The sequence below is a fragment of the Heteronotia binoei genome, chromosome 12, assembly GCF_032191835.1.
Source record: "Heteronotia binoei isolate CCM8104 ecotype False Entrance Well chromosome 12, APGP_CSIRO_Hbin_v1, whole genome shotgun sequence".
In the NCBI taxonomy this organism is placed as follows: Eukaryota; Metazoa; Chordata; class Lepidosauria; order Squamata; family Gekkonidae; genus Heteronotia; species Heteronotia binoei.
This window is the reverse complement of record NC_083234.1, coordinates 80,654,695-80,679,861: the sequence shown is the minus strand read 5'-3', so window position 1 is coordinate 80,679,861 and position 25,167 is coordinate 80,654,695. Positions and strand designations below refer to the sequence as shown.

General features: G+C 49.0%; 2 protein-coding genes across 2 annotated transcripts in view; both read left to right on the top strand.

Moving 5' to 3' along the window:
• Positions 1–7,383, top strand: part of NACC2 (NACC family member 2) — a 78,546-nt gene extending 71,163 nt beyond the window's left edge. Inside the window, exons 5-6 of the mRNA XM_060250703.1 lie at positions 89–186; positions 6,785–7,383. Of these exons, the coding sequence (XP_060106686.1) occupies positions 89–186; positions 6,785–7,287 (601 nt within the window). The 3' untranslated portion in view covers positions 7,288–7,383. The remainder of the gene's footprint in view (positions 1–88; positions 187–6,784) is intronic.
• A 12,161-nt stretch (positions 7,384–19,544) lies between these two features.
• UBAC1 (UBA domain containing 1) overlaps positions 19,545–25,167 on the top strand; it is a 110,383-nt gene continuing 104,760 nt past the window's right edge. The window contains exon 1 of the mRNA XM_060251315.1: positions 19,545–19,800. Coding sequence (XP_060107298.1) covers positions 19,657–19,800 — 144 coding nt within the window. The 5' untranslated portion in view covers positions 19,545–19,656. The remainder of the gene's footprint in view (positions 19,801–25,167) is intronic.

The window sequence follows — 25,167 nt, the reverse complement described above, 5'->3', positions numbered from 1 at the left end:
TCTCTCCTTGTATTCAGAATGCCCAGGAAATGACTGGGGTTTGCAGATGTGCTCCTGAGCTTTTGCCTCCTGCTTGTTCTTGGAACAGGAACACTTTGGCCAACAGCTGTGGGACAGGAATCCGGTCTTCCACCAGCGACCCCAGCCGGAAGCCCCTTGACAGCAGGGTGCTCAATGCCGTGAAACGTAAGTGGAAGGAAACTGGCAAGTCCCACAGAGCTTCAATGCCTCTTGTGCATATTAAAGATCCTAAAAGGCAGTTAAGCTGTAAAGTCCTATGTTTGGGACATGGTTCAGATGCCTGGAATGGGGCTTGCCCCAAAAGCAGGAGAGAATATTGAGCCCAGTCAAAGGGGCTTCTCCTGCTTTGCAGGTGGGCTGAGCTGGTTCCATCTGCTGGGCAGGGGCTGCAGGTAGCCAGGGCAGCAGAGGTTGCCAGCACAGTTCCCTGGCAATGGTTGCCTCTTGTGTGTGGCCTGGCCTGTCGCTCCACAAGGGCACCTCACCTGCCTGCTGTTTTCAGGAAGTGGGTCGACCCAGCAGGGCTTTTGACTGAGCACTGGAGAGGATGGGGCTGGCTGGGCCGTGCTTGAAGCACGTGGCTTTGGCAGCAGCGGGTACTACACCACTAGGATCTCCACGGTGTGGCTGGAGGCAAGCGGCAGTGGCCATTTTGTGGCCCAGAGCGCCAGAGTTTGTAGAAATCCCACGGAAATGATATGTGCAAAATCCAGGTTTGCTTACAAGAAGTTAGCTAATAAAGCACCAGAGCTTCCCTCTGCTGGGCTGTGAGGGTGGCACACGCAGCACAGCTTCCCCGAATCCAAGACCAAAAGGAAGCAGCTTCATTGGTGTTATTTCTTCATTTTAACTAATTTATTTTCTGCCCTGCTCACAAGCAGGCTCAGGATGAATTAGAACATATAAAATAGCAAAGTTAAAACATATATATTAAAACAGTTAAAATAAGAACTAGACAGCCATCGGCCAGGAATACAGAGAGTCAGAGACTCTGAGTGCGGAAACTTTTGAAGAACTGGGCCCAGAAATTGGGAAATCGGCACCAGAGAGGACTGAGGCAGGGAGGCCTGTTGACTTAGCCCAAGGCCTGGTGGAAGAGCTCCATCTTGCCGGCCCTGCAGAACGATAAAAAGCCTGGCAGAGTCCTGATCTCAAGAGGGAGCATCGCGTGTTCCACCAGGCTGGAGCCAGGACAGAAAACACCCTGCTGGGCTTGGTTGGGATGTTGATTGGCTGAGCATAAAGCTCTTTAGAGCACATCCCTCAGACCCATGCAGTGGTCGCTTCCAAACTGGATTACTGTAACTCACTCTATGTAGGCTTGCCCTTGGGGCTCATCGGGAAACTCCAGCAGCACACCAGCTGATGCCACTGCCTGTATGGACGGGTATTTGGCTGGCTACCTGTTGAGTACCAGATTTGTTTCAAAGTTCTGGTACTGACTTTTAAAGCCCTGTGTCAACATAGTCTCTTCCCATATGTGCCCTGAAGGGCTTTACGCTCGGAAAATCAACACCTCTCCTGGTTGTCCCTTCCCCCTAAGGATGTCCGTCTAGACTAGCCTCGACTAGGGGCAGGGCCTTTTTTGGCCTGGCCCCGACCTGGGGGAATGTGCTCCCTTCAGAGGTTTGCTGCCTTTTCTAAGGGCCTGCAAGATGGAACTGTTCTGCCAGGCCTTTAGCTAAGGCAGCGGGCATCCAAATTAAATCAAACTGGCCTCCCTTGCTTAAGCATTTTACCTTTGATTATTGGCCAGCTGGAAATTGCGCAAAGACAAAATACACCTTTGTCTCCTGCTCGGAACCAGGAGCCTCATTTGTTTTCATGTACTGATGTTACTGGTTGTAATGTTTTAAGTATTTGACTATGTTGCAATCTGCCCTGAGCCCATCTGCGGGGTAGGGCAGAATATAAATGTACTAAAATAAATAAATAAAGATATGTTGGTCTCAGGACACGCAAGGCTTTGACGATTAATACAACATCTTGAAACAGATCCAGTGCTCAGTTGGTAGCTGGTGAAGCACCAGCCGAATGCAAGCCTCCACAGGCGATGCAGTAAGCAGATATGCCCCCCCCCCTGCATTCTGCACCAGCTGGCGTTTCAGAATGAGTTCCAAGGGCAAGCCTGCGTAGACTGGAACCCCTTGCATGGGTCCTGGGGGGAGTGATGGTCCATCAGAGCTGGTGAAAGGCTGACCTGGCAACAGTGGTGACCTGGGCCTCCATAGAAAGTAAGGCATCCAGGATCACACCTAAGTTCTTGACCTTCTAGTGTGGCACAAGGATTGTGGGAGCCTGATACCTGATCCAGTCCCGCCACCACCTAGGTCCAGCACCTCCGTCTTTGTTGGATTTAACTTCAGCCAACTCTGCCGTAACCATCCAGGCACGGCCTCCGGTGCCCAGGCCAGATTTCATGCCCTAAATGCTGGCTACCAGTCAAACAGTCATTAATTAAGCTACCCCAAACCCTTGGATGAGGCAGGCCATCTAGCACCTGACTTCTAGTGGTGGGAAGACACAACCTAGGCTTTGAAGGGAAGGGCTTGGGAGAGAGAGGAAAGTCCCTTTGGAAGCAGCCATTCACCTTCCCCCCTCGGGGGCAGCTAAGCACCAGCGTGTAACAAGGATGGAGTCACACACTCTACTCTCTTGCAGCTAGCAGCCATTTTGTGGTTATGCCTACCACAGTGTGGCCACGGGCTCAAAAAGCTTCAGGACCCTGGTGCTAAGGAACATTGTGGCACCTGTTGACCAAGTGTTATGAAAATACTGATGAATTTGGCATACATTAGCCCTGGAGCCATCACAATAGAATGTATTTTTGTTTTACTTATACTTTATTAAAATGTTTATATCTCACATTCCCCCTCCAAAGAGGGGCCAAGGGGTAAATGATACATCAGATATAAAAATAATCCATAATCAAGACCATTCAAAAATGTTATAGCCCTCTTGAAGAAAACCACTTTGTAAGCTTGTTGAAAGGCTGGCCTCAAAAGTAAACTCCTGGCCTTTTATGGAAGATTAGGAATAAGGCCTGTTGTGGAGAAAGAAACAACGGGCTCTTGAGAGAGGCTCTGGGCGAGTGCCCCTCCCCTCGATGTCTTCCAACCCACCCAAGTGAAGGCCTTCATTCCTCCCCACACACACATCAAGGGGACCTGATCTCTGCCATCTAGAGTCTAGTTGTAATTCTGAGTGATCATATAGAGTTGGAAGGGACCTCTAGGGTCATCTAGTCCAACCCCCCGCACAATGCAGGAAACTCACAAATACCTCCCCCTAAATTCACAGGATCTTCATTGCTGTCAGATGGCCATCTAGCCTCTGTTTAAAAACCTCCAAGGAAGGAGAGCCCACCACCTCCCGAGGAAGCCTGTTCCACTGAGGAACCGCTCTAACAGTCAGAAAGTTCTTCCTAATGTTGAGTCGGAAACTCTTTTGATTTAATTTCAACCCACTGCTCCTGGTCCTACCTTCCGGGGCCACAGAAAACAATTCCACACCATCCTAGATGACAGTCCTGCAGGTACTTGAAGATGGTGATCCTATCACTTCTCAGCCGCCTCCTCTCCAAGCTAAACATGCCCAGCTCCTTCAACCTTTCCTCTTAGGAATTGGTCTTCAGACCCCTCACCATCTTCGTCACCCTCCTCTGAACCTGTTCCAGCTTGTCTATATCCTTCTTAAAATGTGGTGCCCAAAACTGAACACAATATTCCAGGTGAGGTCTTACCAGAGCAGAGTAAAGTGATACCATCACATCATGTGATCTGGACACTTTACTTCTGTTGATACAGCCCAAAATTGCATTTGCCTTTTTAGCCATTGCATCATACTGTTGACTCATGTTCAGTGTATGATCCACTAAGACCCCTAGATCCTTTTCTCACATACTACTTCTAAAGCAAGTCTTGTCCATTCTATAACCATGCATTGGATTTTTCCTACCTAAATGCAGAACTTTACATTAAAATTCATTTTATTGGTTTTAGCCCAGTTTTTCAGCCTGTCAAGGTCATCCTATATCCTGTTTCTGTCTTCTTCTGTGTTTGCAACCCCTCCCAATTTAGTATCATCTGCAAATTTAATAAGCATTCCCTCTATTCCTTCATCCAAATCATTGATAAAGATGTTGAACAAAACAGGTCCCAGGACAGATCCCTGAGGCACTCCACTTGTCACTCCTCTCCATGAGGATGAAGCACTCCTTGGGTGCGATCTGTCAACCAGTTACAGATCCATCTAATGGTAACAGGATCCAAACCACATTTTACCAAGTTGTCAACAAGGATAGTATGTGGAACCTTATCAAAAGCCTTACTGAAATCAAGATAAATGATCCAGCAAGGTAGTCACTTTCTCAAAAAAAGAGATCAGGTTAGTCTGACATGACTTGTTCACCTGGAGATTGGCAACAGTGGTTCCCCAGGAGGAAATAGCTGGTTTAGAGGGTGGAGTCTAAGGCATTGTACCTGTCTGAGGTCCCATCCCTCCTCAAACCCTACCCTCTCCAGACTCCACCCCTCACATCTCCAGGAATTTCCCAACCTGGAGTTGGCAACTGCTAAGTCACACTGGCTGTCATGGGAGGGGCTGCTGCTGAAAACGGGCAAGCAGCAAGGCCTAGGTAAATCATGCCAGTCAGGTGGCATCAAGTCACTCAGTGGGTACTGCCAGGCCTAGGGTAGCCAACTTCCAGGTGAAGCCTGAAGATCTCCTAGGATCACAACAGATCTCTCTCCCCCTGGAGAAAATAACTGCTTTGGAGAGTGGACTCTATGGCATTATATTCAGCTGAGGGCTCTCCCTTTACTAACAGAAGCAACAGCCTATGCCTAGCAGTTTCCCCAGGTTGAGGGGAGGAAGGAGAGACAGGAAAGAGGTGGCTGCCATGGCCCTGAAGAAACACTTCATGAATTTCCTACCAACCTAGTCAGGACTGGGACCAATGAGTTCTCAATGAGTCTTCTCATTTCCCTTCCGGAGAAGGAGGGGAAGGAGCTCTCAGCCAATTGAAAGAAGGCTTTCTCTGGCTCTTTCCCTCTTCCTCCCTCCCTCAGCCAATCAAGGGAAGGCTTTCTCTATTGTTCTTTCCTTCCTCTCTCAGACAGTTGAGGAAAGGCTTTCTTTCTCTCCTATATAAAGTAGTGTGACAGGCATCTCAGCCAATGGGAGATTAGGGAGAGCCAGAAACTGCCAGAACTAAGGTTGGTTGCCTTTTACTAACAGAATTAGCTTGACTGGCTAGCAACAGCCACTCTGGTGGGAGAGAGGAGTGGACTCAACCAATGGCATGCAAGTACTCTTGATTGATGGTTTGAGAGGCCAAAGGTTGATGGGGTGCACCTCCAACCAATGGGAGAGCTCCATTTTGCCAAGACGAAAGGATCTATAGGAAGGATCATTCTGTAGGGCTGCGTCTGGGACAGCAAAAAGAAGTTTTGTTGAGGAGCAGAGCTGGTGCTTGAGTCCCTGTGGGGGAGATGATCCTTCAAAGTCAGAGTTTCTGATGCAGTTCCACAGCTAAGTGTTGCTGTGTTAAGCCTACAAATACTATTCTGAACCTGTTTCTTACAGGCCAGGAGCTGTGGAGGGCCCTTCAACAAAAGGTCCCAGGCTTCTAGCCAGGCTTTGAGCGGCCTGCTTTCACAGGAGAGGAAATGGCTTTTCCTGTCGCCACAAGACTAGCATCTTTATTCCGTTCTCCTTCCTGTGAATCTCTTAAAATGTTTAAGAAGCCTTCTCAGCGTCTGGAGCTGGAAACTGTAAATCAGGGAGCACAACTCAAAACAACATTTGGGTCTCCTTCAGGGAAAAAGCTAGAATATAAATATTTTTTAAAAAATTCCATCCTAGTAGGTTTTAACAAATCCATATGATTCCATAGAGAATGGGAGAACATTTTCTACTTTTTCTCACAGTGGTGAAGTTTCCCAAGGAGGGGGGGGGGGGGAAGGGTCGGAACCCAGCCAGTCTGCTGAGTAACCACCTGAGGCAGTGTCCTAAATCCCACCCCCTCCCCCACCCCCCAAAAAAATCTTGCCACATCCTAGGGCACTGCAAAAAGTTGGAGAGGGGGGCATTCAGAAAACCACCTCTCCACTGACAGAGGCCAGGAACTCTGGTCTGCAGGAGGGCCGGGTGGTTCCTACTGGGCTGGGGGAGGGGCCAGAATGCCGGCTCTTCCATCCATCCCTCAAGGGCAGGGCAGGGGAAGTTTCCCCCCACTTCCCCAAGTAGGGACACCCTACAAAGGTGCAGAGCCAGCCTTCTGATACCCGTTGCCCCAGGGGTGAGGGTGGCTTATTTTCTCAAGGAGGGGGGGGGGGGGAGGCTGACTTGCAGCTAAGGCTGAAATTTCCCAAACTAATAATCACATCAGCTATAATAGCTGAATTGCTCTAGGCAGACTCCTGATGGGTTGAAATGATATTTGGCTTCTAAATACGTTGGGTGCGTCATCTGATCTGCACTGGATCCTTATATTCTATATGGGTTCTATTTCAGCTGTTGGGTTCAATACAGAAAATATCCCACCTTGTAAAACATTTGTAATGAGTCCAGTAGCCACATCTTCCTTCCAGGTGGCCTCCAGCTGGCTGATAGGAGTCTTTGTGGGATGTTATGCCAAGGCCGTTATGCAGCCAACTTCTTGAGACAGAGCTGAGAAAACAGTCTTTGGTTGCATGAATGAGCATCACACTCAATGATCCCTTTAGTGGTCTCGGCTTAAAACATATCCCTCTCTTTGCAGTGTATTGTCAGAATTTTGCTCCAAGTTTCAAGGAAAGTGAAATGAACGTCATTGCAGCTGACATGTGCACAAATGCCCGGCGAGTACGCAAGCGTTGGCTTCCAAAGATAAAGTCCATGTTGCCAGAGGGAATGGAGATGTATCGCTCCGTCATGGGTTCCACCACCAACAGTGTCCCTTTGGACCCTGAATTCCAGCCCTCTACTGCTCAAACGTTTGAACAACGGATCTTTGCAGAGAGGAGGAGCGATTCTGGAACAATCATGGCCCTGAGAACTAACACTGCAACTATAGATCAGAGCAACGGATCGGGCCAATTGTTTGAGCCAAGTGATGATGCTGAAGGGGCTAGCTCTGTCCTGCAGGAGACCGCTCTGCCGGAGTCGGTGGCTTCAGACAGCCAAAGCACCACGCAGCCTTTTGATCAAGGATCTGGTTCCGCCAGCCGGCCAGAAACTCCTGTAAGACGGCAGGAAGGTACATATGGAGGAGGGACTTTGTGAAAGAGAAGAGGAGGCCAGCCCCTTCGCCTTGAGAGATCTATACTACTAAAGCTGCTTGCATGCATTATTAATACAAAAATGTGATCCAACCATTTACCTACTGAATCGCTACTGTTGCCTGAAAAAAATGTGATTTTTTTAAAAAAATCTGCTCGTGTGTAAGATTTATGAAGGAAGTATCACATTTGATATACTGTCAGCAACTCTAGGCCTAAGGCAACCTGCGTGTGGAGAACAGCAAAGAACCCTCGGCTCCTGCTTCTTCCTCCTTGAGGTTAGTCTAGAGATCGTAGCATTTTGTTTCCACCAAGGCAGAGGATCTCGGCCTCCACAGCCGTCACCCCAGTCCCATGTCGCAGCTGCGTTTCCACGGCGGGGGGGGGGGGGGGAGGGCACCACCAGCCAAACAGCACCCCCCTCCATTGTGTGAAGTGGGGCTTGTGAATGAAAAGAGGTGGGGAGGTCAGAGGGCAGACTCCAGACACTTCTGGGTTGCAAAGAGGGATGCTGGAACCAGAGTCGGGGGAGGGGGGTCTTTTCGTGTCAGACATTGAATGGGGGTGGGGATTCCATTGCCTGTATCTTTTTACTTGTGGCAGGGAATAATTTATCAGGCACATTGTTTAGAAAGGACCATTGAACTGAGTGCCCCAATGTCCATGGTGACTGGGGGGAGAAAGTATATCCAGGATACACAATGTGTTGGGATTTCTAAATCCCCTGTTAACCCCTTCATTTGAGCCAGTGGTTCCCGCCCCCCCCCCCCCCCCAGCTCTCTCTCCTTCTTTTACTGACAGCGTTTGAACTCTGCCAGGACACTCACAGATGTGTCACCTTCTCTTGCTGTCTTTCATTTTATTTCCTTCTGCCTGGAGCCCTGTTTACGCAGTCTGACTTTGCCTGTCTCATTGGGCACTAATCCATGAAATTTATCCAAAGTTCCTGAAAGAAGAATTCAGGATTTTTCCTTGCATGAAGTCTTCTGGCACAGAATTGCTTTTGGAATTGCTCATTTTGAAGCCACCCTGTCAGGCAGAGGGGGCTCAGGAGCCATTTTCTCTGGAGGAATTTACAGGAATTACGTTCTGCTCTTCTGTGTTACATACAACAAAGACCATTCCAACATTTATTCTCCGGGAGGAAAAAAAAGTTGCATTAGGTCTAGCCTTTAGATTCTGGGGGTAGTATGCCTGTTTGTTTTATCTCTGACAATTTTAAAGCTGAGATGATGATGATGATAATTCAAAAAGCTAAATTTGCTTTTCCTTTGGTTTGTGCAGAAGCAGTTCCCTGTGGCTGGTGACTGAAATTATTTGGGTGAATAAAACCTTTTGATTCAGACCTAGGAGCAGGTATCTTAATGACAGCCTGTTTGTGCAATGTACTTAATTTGGAAAACTTGCCTAGCAGAAGGAACGCAGGAGATGTACTTGGGCTGGCATAAAGATCCATGTTCTTCAATCCTCAACTATCGTTTGAATTTTCTGGAGCTGGGAGGAGGAACTATCTCCCCTATAATATAATTCTTCAGACAAACTGGTCGCAGGTTGCCTGTTCTCCAATTGGCAGAGCTGCCTGTTGCTCAATCTCAATAGAGAGCAACTCCACCCTCCAGCCCCAGAACAGACAAGGATTGAGCTACTGCTTCACAGAGGTGAGAAGGAAAGCCTTCTCTTGATTGGCTGAGGGAGGAGGGAAACAGCCAGGGAAAGCTTTCCCTCAATTGGTTGAGGGGGAGGAGGGAAAGAGCCAGAGAAAACCTTCCGTCATTTGGCTGAGGGCTCCTCCCTCTCCTCTGGAAGGGAAACAGCCAGAGACTGGGGGGGGGTGGGATGTCATCCCATGACTGCAGACCAGATACAGAGAGAGAGAGAGAGAGAGAGAGAGTGGGAGTGAGGGGGGACAGAAGACAGGAGAGAGAATAAAGTTTTGTGCTTAAGACCAACAATGTTATCAGAAAGACAGTGTAGGTCTGAAAGGTATCATTAAAGGCCTTTGAGAAAGAAGTCATTGGGGCCAATCCTGGATAGGGATGCCAGTTCCAGATTAGTGGAAATTCATGGAGTTTGTGTTGGAGTTTGAGGAGGGCAGGGTTTGGGGAGGAGAGAGGCCTCACCTGAATATAATGCCATAAAGTCCACCCTCCAAAGCAGTTATTTTCTCCAGGGGAAGACAGATCTGTTGTCTGGAGTTCAGTTGTGGTACCAGGAGGTCTCCAGGCTTCATCTGGAGACTGGCTACCCTATCTATACCTGGTAGCACCCTCTGGGTGACTTGATGCCACCTGACTGGCATGACTTAACTAGACCTGGCTATTTGATACTGTTCCGCAGCAGCTCCCCTATAACCAGAAGTGTGGCATAGAAGTAAGGGTTTTGGAGTGGGGACTGCCAGACCCAGGTTCTTGCTGTGGAAGCTAACTGGGTGATTTTGGACCAGTCATAGACTTTCAGCCTAACCTACCTGACAGGGTTGTTATGCAGATCAAAGGGGGGAGAGGAGAATTATGTAAGCTGCTTTGCCCCCTCCCCCACTGTGGAGAAAGATTGCTTTTCTAGGTAGAGGCTGCAGGGAAGGGGGAGGAGATGGAAAGCTGAAGTCAGAGGGGCAGATAAAGGGAAGGAGATAGGATTGCCAAGTCCAGGTTGGAAAATTCCTGAATATTTGAGAGGTGGAGCCTGGAGAGGGTAGGGTTTGAGGAGGGGTGGGACCTCAGACAGGTACAATACCATATCCTCCACCCTCCAAACCAGCCATTTCCTCTTGGAGAACCATTGTTGCCAATCTCCAAGTGAGGGATAGAGATCACTCAGAATTACAGCTGCTCTCCAGATGGCAGAGATCACTTTCCCTAGATAAACTGACTGCTTTGCATGGTAGACTCTCTTGTCATTATATCCTACTGAGGTCACTTCTTGCCTGCTTTGGTCCACACTGTGATTTCGGACCAGTCACAGACTTACAGCCTAACCTGCTTCACAGGGTTGTTATGCAGATCAAAAGGCGAGAGGAGAATGATATAAGCTGCTTTCGTCCACACTGTGGAGAAAGACTATTTTTCCTAGGTAGGGGCTGCATGGAGTGGGGAGGAGATTGAAAGCTGAAGTCAGATCAGTTCCCCTACAGAAAATGGCCACCTTGGATGGGTGGGAAGACAGCCGGGGGGGGGGGGGTGCTAACCAAGAGCCTCTTTCTAGAACCCATTGTATTTTCCCTCACAACGGGCCTTATTCCTAGTCTTTAAATAAACAAGTGAAACAGTCTGGCTCTCTTACAGACAATTTGGGTGGAAGTGTCCAGCCAGATCGAAACAGTGAAATGAATTGTCTGGGGAGTCTCATATTTTTTCCACTCTGGCTTACAGAATAGCTGATCTGAGGAATCACTGAGATTTTGAAACCACCTTCCCGACTAGAGAAGAAGGCAGTTGCTTGAGAGCAGGTTGAACAAAAGCCTTTGTGCTGACCTTCAGTGCCTCATCCCTTGGGCAGGAGTGATGGACCCCAGACTTTGTCATCGCACACCCTGCAAAACCTGTTTCTGGAAAGGTCACATGTAACACAGATGTTGGAACACCATGTTTAGGCTGAAGTGCAGCTAGTGGGCATCCAAAGGATTGTTGTGAGCCTCTGGAAGCAGGATGGTAATCTTTTCACTGATGTTTTTTGAGAGGCCTGTAGTTAGCAGCCTAATTTCTGATCAGATCGGAGGTACTCTGCCATGCAGGTGCTTTTTCCAGTCCTCCCAATGCATAGAACATATAGTGTGTGTCACTAGGCTAACATGTGCATCTTGGCTGCCTTATGGATTCTGGATTTGGGTTTCTAAGGCCATAACTCCCAGCTTATTATCCATGCACGCAGTATATTTATGGAGATGTCTAGACGAGGGTTGCTAGCCAACCAACCAGAACAACCAAACATAATTTTCTCGTTTGTTTCTAGATAATCAAGGGTCAAGGAGGGTATTGCGCTGGTCCCCCCCCCCCCCGCCCCCGCAGATATCCGGCTTCCTTTCAGATCTGTCCAGAGCTCTGCTGCCTCCCGAATATCAGAATATTGGCTTCACAAGGCAACAGGTCCAATCTAGGCACCTGCTGTGCATGGGGGATGCTGAGGGTTTTCTCTGTTCCTGGTCTTGCACTTGGCCAGGAAAGCAACAGGCAAAGGCAGCAGGGAGGCTTCAGAAGAGGAGGTCCCTCGTCCAGGAAAGGGAACTGGAATGATGGTGCAGGAGCTGTTCTGAGTTTGGAATGCCTTTCAGATTCAGGGCTCTTGGGACTGGGAGGCTTTTGAAAGGCTGGTGATTTCTATGTGAAGTAATATAAATCTTTGAACAGGAGCAAAAAATACACCAGAATGGGAAGATTCATGGGCTCCCTAGGATCAAGGTTCCTTGGCATAAAAATGCTGAGGCGATCCTGGCCTTCCCCCTTCTTTTTAAAGCAATACTTGACGCTTCTTTCTCACGCATTCCCTGCACCCACCACAAGTGAAACAATCAGACTGGCACCTGTCCCATCCTCAGGAGGACTAATCTAAGACTCTTCTGGTGAAGATAGATGGGCCTTCTCTAGGGGGAGGGAGAAGCACAGTGGATTGCCTCCAGACTGGGAGAGTCTTCATAGCACAGGGGGGTAGAGCTCCTGCTTGTGACTTTTCTCCCCCACATGATTTTCACCATGTCCCACAATGTGGACCTTCACTTCCTAGTTTAGCTCTGTTTCTCTTGGCCTCTGCATGCTTCTCATTTGATTGTCTCATCCTCCGGAGACTGGCCTTTTAACTGTACTCATCCAGATAATTGTGGTCATGTACAAATCATGGCCCTCAAGTCCATGGTGCCCTCCTTGTGTGCCGGCACCTCCACAGAAAATAAGTTCGTTGGTGTTAAATTCCAGGTGTGCCACCTGCAGCTGGAGGTTGTGGGAATCACCGTTGCTCTTGGCAGCTGGATGAGCCCTGCTGTGGCTTTGTGCTGCTCTCACATTCTTCCGATTCTGCCAAACTGGATGGGTCAGTTCTTTGTCTTGGCAAGAGCAGCAAGACGGAGCACCCCGTGCCTTGCTCCTGTTTCCTCTTGCAGCGCGGCCTCTTCGGAGATGGGCAATGGGATTCTTCCAAAGTCACTGCAGTTCAAAGTGCACTTGCTGAACTGGAGGCCCGGGGGGAAATAGAATTAGCAGGAAGCAAATGAATACTTGAACGGCTTCGGCACGGACCCTTGACAACAGCGTCATGTTGCACAGTTAAAATATATTTTTATACAGAGCACAGCAGTATCACGTACATTTTTGTTTGGGAGTGGGTCTTTAGTTTAGTTTTGTTGTTCATTTTGTTCTACTTTCTGGTTAGAAAATCAAGAGCTGTAGGTAAACTTGAAAATGTGAATGGCTTCTTTGGAGGAGGGGGGGATTTCCTTACCTTCCAGGTGAGGGCTTGCGTTTGCACTAAAACTGTTCTGTGTGTGGAGCATTAATGGCTGATTTCAGACAGTTGTGGAACATGATTGTATCCTTCCAAATGGGAGGGGAGGTTGTTAAAATAAACCCTTGGAAATAAAGAATGTAATATTAAAATGAAGCCCATAATGGTTAGGCTTTCCTGAGTGCCTTAGCCTTTTTAGAGTGCTGGTTTTCCTTTGGGGAAAAGCTGATAGAAGAATATCCGATCAGAAGGAACTGCTCTCCCCCCTCCCCCCCCTTCGCTTCCCTTCCTTTGTTTACAAGACTGTGAGAAATGTCACTCGAGTTTGGGAGCTGCTTTCTAGCTAATACTACATAATGTGAAATGGCATTCCTCTAGACCTAACATAGATGCAACAAGAAGCATAAGTATGTATGGTATGTCTGCACCTTTATTCTTAATGCTTGACTATTAGCAATAGGACATGTGTATATTATATATCTTATAGTAATATTAAGCACCTTTTTAAAAGAGAGAATATTATAAAACAAATCTTGAATGGGCTTAGGAGTAGCTACACCATAGGATAGGAATTAACCCCCCCCCCCCTTTCTGGAATGGAGCACCCCATATGTTGCCGTTGCTTTGTAGAATAGCATGGCTTTTGAAGGCCGCTGTATCTCTTCCATGGTCAATACTGTGCAATTCCAGAGTTATTCCCCTCTAACCAAAATATGGAGCACAAAACAATTCCAGAAATGTAATCACACTGCTAAGATTCAATAATGGAAGCCATACGCCTGACGTTTTTTTCTGCTGGAGCTCCTTTGTCTCTTTTACGTGGACTGAAGTTACTCATAGTCATTGAGGGGATCTGAGCAAAGGAGAAAATTGCAGCTCCCCGCAATGTCTCTGGAGGTCACTGATATCCCTTTGCTCATCTGTGTTTGGAAGTCCCATGAGACAGTGGTTTTGTCCACCTGGAAACTGTGGTGCACCTGTTGTAGTTTTGGCTTCCCAGAAATGTCCTGTGCACAAATGCAGCATTTTGATTTCTCTCCCCCTTTTTTTTAATTGTATGGTATAAAACATCCTGCCTAGAAATGGATGTTACAGTCAGATATTGAGAGGGGTGTTCCTCTTGCCTGCCTCAGGTTGTCCTTCTCCTCTTGCACCTTCTTCCCTGCTGCAGAGCTGTCCTTTTAACTTGGGAAGCAGGTGTGAAGACCCTTTTGATGCAGTGTTAAAGGGAAAAAACGCTCAGCAATGCAAAACCGGGAATTGATCCCTATTTAGAACTCCTTGAACGAGCCGCAGCCATTTTGAGTGTGGAACCTCTGTGAAAGACAGGCGCTTTCCCACGCAATTCACTACGGAGGCTGTTGCTTTATTTGAAAACCTTGGGGGGGGGGGGTCTGCAAATTGCTGTTAGACAACTGACCACTGAGTTCAGCTCTGCCGGAATAAACACCTGCTAGAAGTTCTAGGGCTGCCTTGGGCAACAGGTGCATCTTTTTATGTTTTCAGCCTTATACGGTGTCGTTTCCAGCTTGCTTGGCAATTATAGCCAGTGGTGGTGCGAGGCCCACAGCAAAGTGACCAGGATGTGTGTGCTGGTGGGAAACAGCAGTTTGGTCACCACCATAAAGTTGTGTGCTCCAGACCGACGAACCCAGCCCTTCAGCCCCAAGCGTCCCTGTGTCCCCTGGCAATGGAGCTGGGGGAGCCCCTGCTGAGCCTGGGCTGCTGGAGGAAACGGCCTCTGTGCAGGGGCTTCTGGGCCAGACGGGTGCCCTCCCGCCCCCCAGATACGCAGGGCTTGGGGTGGGAGATGTGCTGAAGTTTTTTGGACAATTCAGTTTCTTCCACCGTATCTTTTTTGCACTTTGGTGACTTCTGTGTATGAGATGGAGGGGAAAAAAGCCAAACCTTGCAATACTGTTTTACGTGACACATATTATTGTACAAAGAACTAAAGAGTAAGTGTGAAGGTTCACATATTTTTGACTTGAATGTTTGGATGGCACTTGATTCAAATAAAGCATTAATTCTTTGACTTGTCGGACTGTGTTGAACTACCCTGTAGTACTGTAACTTATGACTGTTAAGACAAGACTCCGGTGCTGTCGGGAGACTTTGCAGTGCTGGGGAGTTGTTTCAGCTCTGCCCTGTTAATGGCTTCTGCATTTGTTGTTCGGTGCCATTTCTCTTCTCTGCTGAAGACTGTTACTTTGCAGCCACGGCTGACCTAATCGGTCTCTCTGTAACTGAAACAGAGGGCGGAGAGGGGGGCAGGCTGCAAGGCCCCCTTCCTGCCCCATTCCCAAGACTTCCAAGTGTGCTCATAGCTGTTCCACAGAATGAAAAAATCACCTAAAATGTGATCATTAATGGCAAATGCTTTGTAAAATTCACATTTACAAAATAATAAAGCCAATGACAAAGCAAACCACCTCCCTGCCTCTTGTTTCCCCAACTGCTGGAGTAGTGAGGGGTGCCCACAGGGCTCGGCTTAGGAGAAGCAGCCTCTGCTCCTGCCCACTGTGCCCCTTCCTCCTTCTCCTCGGGGCCTTTTAGGTGCTGCATCTTGCAAGATCCCCTCTCACTCCCTTTACAAGTAGTTTCTTAAGGAAGTTCCAGGGTATCTGAAGAAGAAGGAGACTGAACTTATACCCTAGTGCCCTTCGCTACGCAGAGGAGTCTCAGAGCGGCTTCCAGGCTCCTTTCCCTTCCTCTCCCCACAACAGACACCCTGTGGGGCTGAGAGAGCTCTTGAGCCGAACAGCTCTTTTGAGAATGTGACTGACCCAAGGTCACTCAGCAGATGCAGGTGGAGGAGTGGGGAATCGAACCCGGTTCTCCCAGATTGGAGTCCGTACCCCTAACCACTACACCAAACTGGTCTCAAAATCCCTAGTTGTGTGTTTTAAGCCAGTGGGTAACCTGTCAGTCCAAATGTAGTTGATATTGGTGACATACTAAAAAACAACAACACAGATTCAGAAGAAGAGATTGGATTTATACTCTTCATGGTAAGGTTTGCCAGGTAACACTCAGGTAGACTGCTCCTCTGGTTAAACAGGTGAAGCTTTATTACCGAGGTGTCGCAAGTATATACCTTCTTACCACAAAGGCACTGCTAGGAATAACAGCTATCAATACCCCCGTTATTCCCCCTCCCCACCCCAACTAGCCATGCGAACATAAGCAGTTGAAGAGCAGTTATTCTCTAGGCGAAACAAAAGTAAAACACAGTTCAGAGGGTACAGAGTTTGAAGAGTAGTTAGCACCAGAGTGGTTTTAGGTGCAGCTTTCGTGTTACAGCTCCAGGCTCCAAGTCTTGGGCAGCAAAGGGGGGGGGAGGGGAGGGGAGGGGGGAGGGGCAGTTGTTGAACGGAACGTGTTGGAAGACAATTCCATAGAAATGCACTTATATTGGATAAATAGAGTACAGATCATGGCAGCAGAAGACATGTGGATTGAATTTATAGAATTGGGTTTATACCCCACCCTTCAGTACCCGAAGGAGTCTCAGAGTGGCTTACAATCTCCCTTTCCCTCCCCACAGCAGACACCCTGTGAAGTAGGTGGGGCTGAGAGAGCTCTGACAGAAACTACTCTTGAGAGGAACAGCTCTGTGAGAACTTGTACTGTGAATACAAAATAAACACCGGAATTAAACAACACTTAGCAAAGATAACAAAGTATCTATACTATAACTGAGTAAACTGAAAGAAGTCAAATATAATCAGGTAGTATAAAAATGCAGCTACAAAGAGTCCATCCACAAACTATAGCTCCCTTTGTTCCATGGGTTACTGTCTCTTAAATGGCCAACACTCCCACTTTTCATTCCAAGCCGCAGCTTCTGTAGATATGAAAGTTTGTCTCGCTTGAGTCATAAAGACTTTAGTAGCATCAAGAAGAGAGAGAATGTTCACGGCAAAATAAGTCCAAAAGAGAAAGAGAGAACTCGCCACATCTAGAACTTGCTGGCGGTTCTGAAGCCTTCCTCTGCTTTCTCATAAGTATGCAATTTTTCCACAGAGCTATACAAATAACAACAATGCAGTGAAAATGCTATCAACATTCCCAACAGAGTCTCTAATACAAGTACACCAGACATACCCACAGGGTAAACATCACTTGAATGAACTAAGCGTCATATCTTTTCTTCACGGCAACAGGCTCTTACTACAGGATGCCGTTGTGTTCATTAAATATTAGATCTCCTAGCTTTTCTTAAAAGCAACCTCCTACAGTTATTTACTACAAGAATGCAAGTCAATAGTTGCATTAAGTCCCCCAGGATACACGGTCTGAACTCTCCTGCTGTAATAGTATTTTAGTTACATCTTCTTTATTGCATGGTTTTGGTTGATATTAATACAAAACAACTAACTTCAAATTTCTTACTCAATGTTTAGTCTCATTAAAATGGCAAAACATTGGAGATTCAGGAACAGCCCTTTCTAGTCTCAGTCTAAGTCCCAATGCTCTTACTTTTAGGGCTTTTAAAGTCACCCCTACGTACCATAAATGATAATCGCAAATTGCAGCATAGACCAATTTAGTTGTGTTACATGAGGTTAGGGACCTAAGCAGGTTCCTTTATGGTTAGAATCATCTTGCAAGCCTTGCACGCACTGCAAGGGTGGTGCCACCTAGGTCTGTGTTGCGTTAGGTCTTCCTCATAGTCTCGTCTAAGTTCAGCTCTTCAACTTGCTAGGATCTCTGAAAACAATTTGAGGCAGCATCAAGCAACTTGACATGTGAGAGGCTACATGTTAATATTGGTGAAGAATCCTACTTATCTTATAAGCTAACGGGGAATTCATTAGACCACAAGAGAGACGGTTTGTTTTTGATGTTGGATTGTCTCGTAGCAGTCTCTTTCTTTGCTGACTTTCTGCTCTCATTCTAGATCTTCGGACTACTGTTTCTGGGTATCCTCTAGCCAAAAATTGTCTGCCTAATTTGCCTGCTTCTTGCCTAAAGCCAATATGATCCCTGTCCTCAACATGGGCCAGGGCTTTCTCAGTCCTGGCCCCAACTTGGTGGAACAAGCTGGTAGAAGACATCAGGGCCCTGTGGGAGCTCTTACAGTTCTGCAGGGCCTGTAAGGCAGAGATGTTCCACTAAGCATTTGCATGAGGACAGTGACGGTTGCTGTGCTGGCACCTTTCCTTAACACCCCCTCTTGGGGGGGAATATATATATATATATATATATATATATATATATATATATATATATATATATATATATATATATATATATATATTAAGGTTGTACATCGCCCAGAGCCTGGCACTAGCCAGGACAGGGCGATTCATCAAATGCAATTAACAACAACAATAATTTCAGTACAATTCAGTCTAACCCTTAAAAATTGCCCATATGGCAAATTCATATGTAAATGTTTAGGGTGATAGGAACAGTACTGCAATAGACCATTTCTATCCGTTGGCTTTGTATATGACATAACATACTTATTATTATATATGTCCTGTTTGATTATGATGTCCCAAAAATTAATTTCCCGTCGCATTTCCCTTCAAAATTAATGGTTGTATGTAATGACAACTGTATGACAATTATTAAAGTATATTGTCTTGGTCCCCTCAAAAATCCCAATAGAACCTATCCACGCGATACTTTGGTGATTTTTCAAGATATGAGAGATCAGAATAATATACTTAAAACAGCAAGAGAACAAGGCTATTTATTATACCAAGACACCAAAATAACCGTATTTCCTCAAGAGGCTCTTACAATCAGGAAAATACTTAAAGCTGTCACAGTTGAACTTAGAGAAGCCAACCTGTCAAGTGCTGCACGATCCCCATCAGTGATCACCTCTCTGATGCAATCAAATAAGGTTTATTCATTAAATGAAGACATTACAGTTTCAAGACTGTGTCTTGGTGAAACTGAGGCCCCAGGCTCAGGCAATCACATATAACTTGAACAGTTACAAGGTTGAATTCCAAATGCCACCAATGAAAGCATCCCCCCCCCCCCCTTTGTTATCAGTTCTAGCTGGAGCAGGTTATTCTCAGAAGTGAAGCTGCTGGCATGGCCTTGGGTCAGCCATAGCTCTGGTAGGAGTTGTCCTTGGAAGGGCAGCTGCTGTAAGAGCTCTCTCAGCCCCACCCACCTCACAGGGTGTCTGTTGTGGGGGAGGGGAGGTAAAGGAGCTTGTGACTTCTCTGAGATTCAGAGTATAGGGCAGGATATAAACCCATTATCATCATCTTCTTAAATTGGCCTGACAGAATTAATCTTATCAAGAGTTTTATTTTACCCAAATACTTCTATTTATTCCAAACTATTCCGAATCAAATACCTTCTTTGGAGTTAGACACATGGCAAAAGGACCTAAACAGTTCCCTATGGGCTTATAAAAACAGAGAATAATTGTGCACTCTTTATAGAATTGCAAAACTAGTTAATCGTCCAGGCTTATATTCCTCCTCCTAGGGCATAACAGAGAAGCGATCCGTGGGTATCCGGGGCTGCCCAAATTCCCAGCGCCTCCCCGCGAAACCCGCTCTGCCTTCCAGGGGAGGGGAGGCGTTGAAGGCGTGCGGCGCTCCAGCCCTTCCCCCTGCAGCAGAGAGGACCGGCTGCCAGCCGCCGCCTCGGGGGTCCGCGGGCGAGAGAAGCGCCGCAGGAGGAGGAGGAGGACCGAGGGGCCGTGGAGAGCGGCGCGGCCGTGTGCTAGAGCGGCGGGGAGCCCTCGCAGGCCACGCCCACCAGGAGGCCTCGGCTCCGCTTCCCCGAGCGGACTACAGCTCCCAGGAGGCCGCGCGGCGCTCCCTCCTCGGCGGGCTTCCGGTCGCCGGGGGGAGGCGTGACGGGGCAGGCGGCGGGAGGGGAAGATGGCGGCGGCCTGTCGCGGGGGGTCCCGGCGGCGGCGGGGGTGCTGAGGCCGCCTCTCTCCCTCCCTCCCTTCTCCGCCATGTTCGTGCAGGAGGAGAAGATCTTCGCGGCCTCGCAGGTGCTGCGGCTCCGCATCTGCGCCCTGGACGGGGCCGAGTGGCTGGAGGAGGTGGCCGACGACACGCCCGTCGAGCGCCTCAAGGAGCGCTGCTGCCTCAAGCACGTAAGGGAGCCGCGGGGGGCCAATCCGCGGGAGCCCCGGGTGTTCCTGCGCAGTAGAGCAGCTGCTGTGGGGCCCCCGCTGAGCGCTGGGGAGGCTGAAGCCTTCTGCTGCTTTCTCGGTTTTGATGTCGGATTTGTGCCCATTTAGGATCTGACCTGTTTGTCCTGTATAGAAAAGTGAAGGGCATTGTTGGCTTTTAATGGCAGACACTACCTTAGAAGATGAGCAAGCGAATGAATGATCCTGAGGTGGCAGAGGCGATGTTGTGAGATCCGAATGACTGTGTTGTCTCGGTGCATGTGGCAGCAAAGTTGGCATCTGGGTTTATAGCAAGCTTTGGTACCAGTGTCCATGTTCAGAAATGGAAAGAAATTGGCTGTAGGCTGAGAGGCATTCATGAGCTTTTTTGTCATTCTGCCAGGACCTCCAAGCCAGAATAGATACATCAATGGAGCTGGAAACCCATTTTCCACCTTCTGGTCCAGTTTTGGGCCATTTCAGTTAGCTCTCCCAGGAAGCAGTTAAGATCCTGGCAAGACTGTGAAGGCCACCACTTGCTTCCTTGATCTGTGCCCTTCCTGGCTGGTTAAGGACTTCTGAGAGAACATTTAGGCCTTTCTGAGAGATTATCAACCTATCCCTAGTCTTAGGGACTTTCCCAGCTGGTCTAAAGGAGGCAGTGGTGTGTCCACTCTTGAAGAAGCCATCATTGGACCCTACAGTCCTTCTCAACTATTGCCTGGTTCCCAGCAAGATGGTTGAGATAGAGGTGGCAGAGCAATTCCAGGACTTCCTGAATGATGCTGTTATCCTGGACCCATTCCCATCTGGCTTTCACCCTGGCCATGACATCCAGATTGAGACAGCTCGGTGCTGCTGTTGTTTCCTGATCTAGTGGCAGCATTCAACATGGTCAGTTATGATCTTTTGACCCACTGCCCTGCCGATGTTGGGATACGGGGGACTGCCCTGCAGTGGCTCGCCTCCTTCCTTCATGGTGAGGGACAGAGGGTAGCACTTGGGAAAGAGTTGTCCCAGAATCCATCATCACTCCCTCAAAAACCCGACATTCATGCTTTCAAACATTTATTCTGTGTGGCTCTTACGTGAAGGAAGTTTGGCCACCCTGCTTCAGACTAATATTGCAGAATTTGCCTCAAAAACTGTAGGGTTTGGGGAGGGGGTTGTTTATTTCATGGTAGTGGGTGTGATTGTGATTTCATTATGAGTTTTGAGTGACCCCATATAAAATCCTTGAGGATCCATGAGGGAGGGTCTGTGCTTTGAATCCATGTCTTTGTGCCATGCAGGCACCATGAATGTTATGGAGCATTCTGTGACCCTGGATGTGCAAAGTGAGTTTGTGGTGAGTATGGGTAACCCAGCACAAAACTTATGAGGATCTATGCTTGCTCTCGTGGCACCATGAAGCATTGAATTCGTGATTTTTGTGCAGTCTGTGATTTTGGACGTGATATTTGATGTTGAGATTGGGGTGACCCAAAGCAAAAATCATGAGAATCTATGAGGAACTGTGTCTTGGAACTACATTTTTGTACCTTGTTGGTTCCACAAAGCAGTGGATGTGTAATGTATGTGGTGCTGCCTATAGAGTAAGTCATGATCTGCAATCATAGAGTTGGAATGGACCTCCAGGGTCATCTAGTCCAACCCCCTGCACAATTCAGGAAACTCACAAACACCTCCCCCTAAATTCACAGGATCCTCATTGCTGTCAGATGGCCATCTAGAATCTGTTTAAAAACCTCCAAGGAAGGAGAGCCCACCACCTCCCAAAGAAGCCTGTTCCACTGAGGAACTGCTCTAACGGTCAGGAAATTCTTCCTAATGTTGAGCTGGAAACTCTTTTGATTTAATTTTAACCCACTGGTTCTGGTCCTACCTTCTGGGGCCACAGAAAACAATTCCACACCATTCTCTAGTCTATATGACAGCCCTTGAGGTACTTGAAGATGGTGAGCATAATATCACCTCTCAGCCTCTTCCTCTCCAAGCTAAACATCCCCAGCTCCTTCAACCTTTCTTCATAGGACTTGGTCTTCAGATCCCTCACCATCTTCATCGCCCTTCTCTGGTCTCATTCGAGCTTGTCTGTATCCTTCTTAAAACGTGGTGCCCAAAACACAGTACTCCAGGTAACGTCTTACCAGAGCAGAGTAAAGCAATACCATCACTTCACGTGTTCAGGACACTATACTTCTTTTGATACAGCCCAAAATTGCATTCGCCTTTTTAGCCATCGCATCACACTGTTGACTCATGTTCAGCGTATGGTCCACTAAGACCCCTAGATCCTTTTCTCACATACTACTGCTAAGACAAGTCTCCCTCATGCTATAACCATGCATTGGATTTTTCCTACCTAAATGCACAACTTTACATTTATCCCTTTAATATTTGTTAAAATTCATTTTTTTTGTTTTAGCCCATTTTTTCCAATGTGGAGGATTTAATGTTGTTTCAATGTAAAAATTGTATAAATTCATGCGGATCCTGAGGGTCTTGCTCATCCAGATCCCCAGGAGGGGTGACGAGATTGCAGGCATCCCTGGCATCGTCCAGGGGTTTCCCTGGCTGTTCTCTAGGTCGCCATGCTTTCAATTCATTAATGTGCAGTGTTTTCCAGTGTCCGCAGCATCGACCACATTGCACCTCATATGTTACCGGCCCTTGGACGCGTATGAACAAAAAAGGCCCCTGGGCCCCGCAGGTGCCTGTGCTACCTTACAGGAAATCAACACCTGGTCGCCCTCTTGGAAGGTGCGTTCTTGTGTTATCTTTCGGTCACGCTTGGGCATGTTGGAGCTGAATATCCGCCACTCACCGTGCCACCTCAAGCTGCTCTTGCAACCGTTGGATGTATTCTTCCACAGGTTGCCCTCTGGGGTCCGGAGCCCCGACCCATGGGTTGCTCAACAATCCGAGGATCCTCCCGGGGGATCCGGCTGTATAGGAGCTCAAATGGGGCATGCCCAGTTGATGACTGTGGTGTTTCGTGCAAAACGAAGAGGGCTGGGTCGACATATAAGTCCCAAGAGGTAGGGTGGTCATGGGCCAGCTGGCGCAGCATTTGTTTGATGGTTTGGTTGGCCCATTCCATGAGCCCGTCTGTTTGCAGGAGGTAGGCAGCTGTGTACAGCTGGCGGATGTGCAGGGCTGTGCATGCGTTCTTCATCAGCCGGGCTGTAAACGGTGTTCCGCAGATTCTTGGGGCAGATCCATGTGAGCAAAGAACTGCATTAGTGCCCAGGCGACGCCAGTGCTTTTCATGTTAATCAGTGGCACTGCTTCAGGGTATTGGGTCGCATAAAACAAGAAGGTAGTGGGCTCCCCAAGAGGTTCGGGGCAGGGGCCCTACGAAGTCCATGGCAACCCAGTCGAACAGAACCCCAATCACTGGTAAGGGCAACAGCGGGGCCCATGCCACCGGACAGTTGGAGGTCCGTTGGCGCACTTCACAGGTGCGGCAGTAACAAGCCACATCCTCCACTACTGAGGGCCAGTGAAACTGTGCCAGGACCCGCTGAAGGGAGCTTCACCTCCCCTGATGCCTAGCCCAGGGGTGATTGTGTCCTCCCAATAAGCCTGGGGCACCAACACCTGCCGCCGTTCCACCCTGCATTCCCATTGCACCCGGTACCACCCTCCACCATCCTTGGTCACCCTGACATCCCTGGCGGCCCAACATGCATCCAGTACCTGCCCCTCACTCACCACCACTTATCCGCAAAGACGCTCCAGGGTCGCATCTTGTTCCTGGGCATCCAGAACTCGGGGTGGGGGATCCAGGTTTGCTGCAGGTCAGGCCCGGGTCCTCAGCTTGGGAAGGGAGTTCGGGGGTGGGTTTCCCGCCATCCTGACTCACGGTGACGGTCTTGGCCGGCAAGTAATTCTCCCAGACCTCCAGGTCAAGGTGCAGGGCTGCCAACACACTATCCGGTGGCGGACCTTCAGCAGCGCTATTTGGAGGGCCCGTTCTAGCACTTCTTGTTCCACCACCCGCCTGCCGTTGTTCGTCGTTGGTCGCAGTCACCACATGGCTGTGTCTTTCAGGGCTGCCAACACTGCTCTCGGGTGGTCAACAGGGTGCCACTGTATGGACTGAAACTAGTGGCGCGATGACTCAGGCATGATGGCATACTGGTCGAGGATGGCTTTCTTTACTCTCTCGTAATCCGCTGCCTCCTCCTTTGACAATGCCTTCATGGCCAGTTGGGCATCACCTGTAAGCTAGGGCCCAAGAATGAACAGCCATTGGGCCTTTAGCCACTGGGCAGGTTCTGCTCTACCTGCAAATGCCTCAAGGTAGCCCTCTATGTCGTCCTCAGGGCGAGCTTGGTAAGGGGGATCCATGACCTCTGGGTAGGCCACGCCCCTTCTTGCCGCGGCTGTCCATCTCCCCGGCCACCCCCGCTCTCTACCAGGGTGTGCTGGAGTTCCCTCAGGAGCATGGCCTGGGGTTCGTGTTGTTGCTGTGTAACGTCGCGAACTGGCTGTGCGTTGTGTTCCATTAGCCACTGGCCAAACTGCATGAAATCCATGGCGCTGGGTCCTGTGCCCCTGCCTGGGGTGCCTCCAAGCAGCCACTCTATCGTGGAGCCTTGGCTGTCATCAGAACTGGTACTGTTGTCTGTGGCGTCGTCCCAGTGGGCCAGGGCCTGGCGACCAACTATACCCCCGGGGATGCCACCCCAGCAGGGTCGACAGGTGTGGTTGAGGGCATGTCAGTGGGGCACTCATACCTGCATTCTCCACCACGTTGTGAGGCCCCACCCTCGCTGGCCTCGCCCTGCGGGGTATCCATGGCTGGGGGGAGCCCAAGGAGTGCCTCTGGCCTCAGAAATTGGAGGGGGGGTGGGTGTTCACTCATGCCACCGCTGTGGAATCAGGCACTCTCTTTTTCTCTCTCTGGATCAGCCTGTTCGTCTCTGCTTCTCTTCCTCCCCAGCTGTCAGCCTTTCCCCATTTTTATTCCCTCACACCTCCGTGCCCCAGGTCTCCAGCCCCTTCTAGCCCCATGCCTGTCTGTCTAGCCCTTCCCCACCCCTGTCATTGGCGGGCTTCCCCTCTGCTGTGGGCTCGTCCCGCCCCTCCTCCCAAGACCCGGTGTGTGCCCCGCCTTTCAGGAAGCCTCCAGGGCATGGTGCAGCCGTTGCGGCAGGAGTGGGCGTTCCTGAGGCCTCCTCAGAGCCGCCCATCAGCAGCCTTGTTGCCTGCCTCCCCTTCTCCGGTGCTCCCAGGCCAGCTAAAGGCTGCCGTGGCTGCACCCAGGGGGTGGGATGAGGCGACCACCCGTGGGCAGCTCTACACTGGATCTCTGGGCTCAGGCCACACTGCTCCCCCACC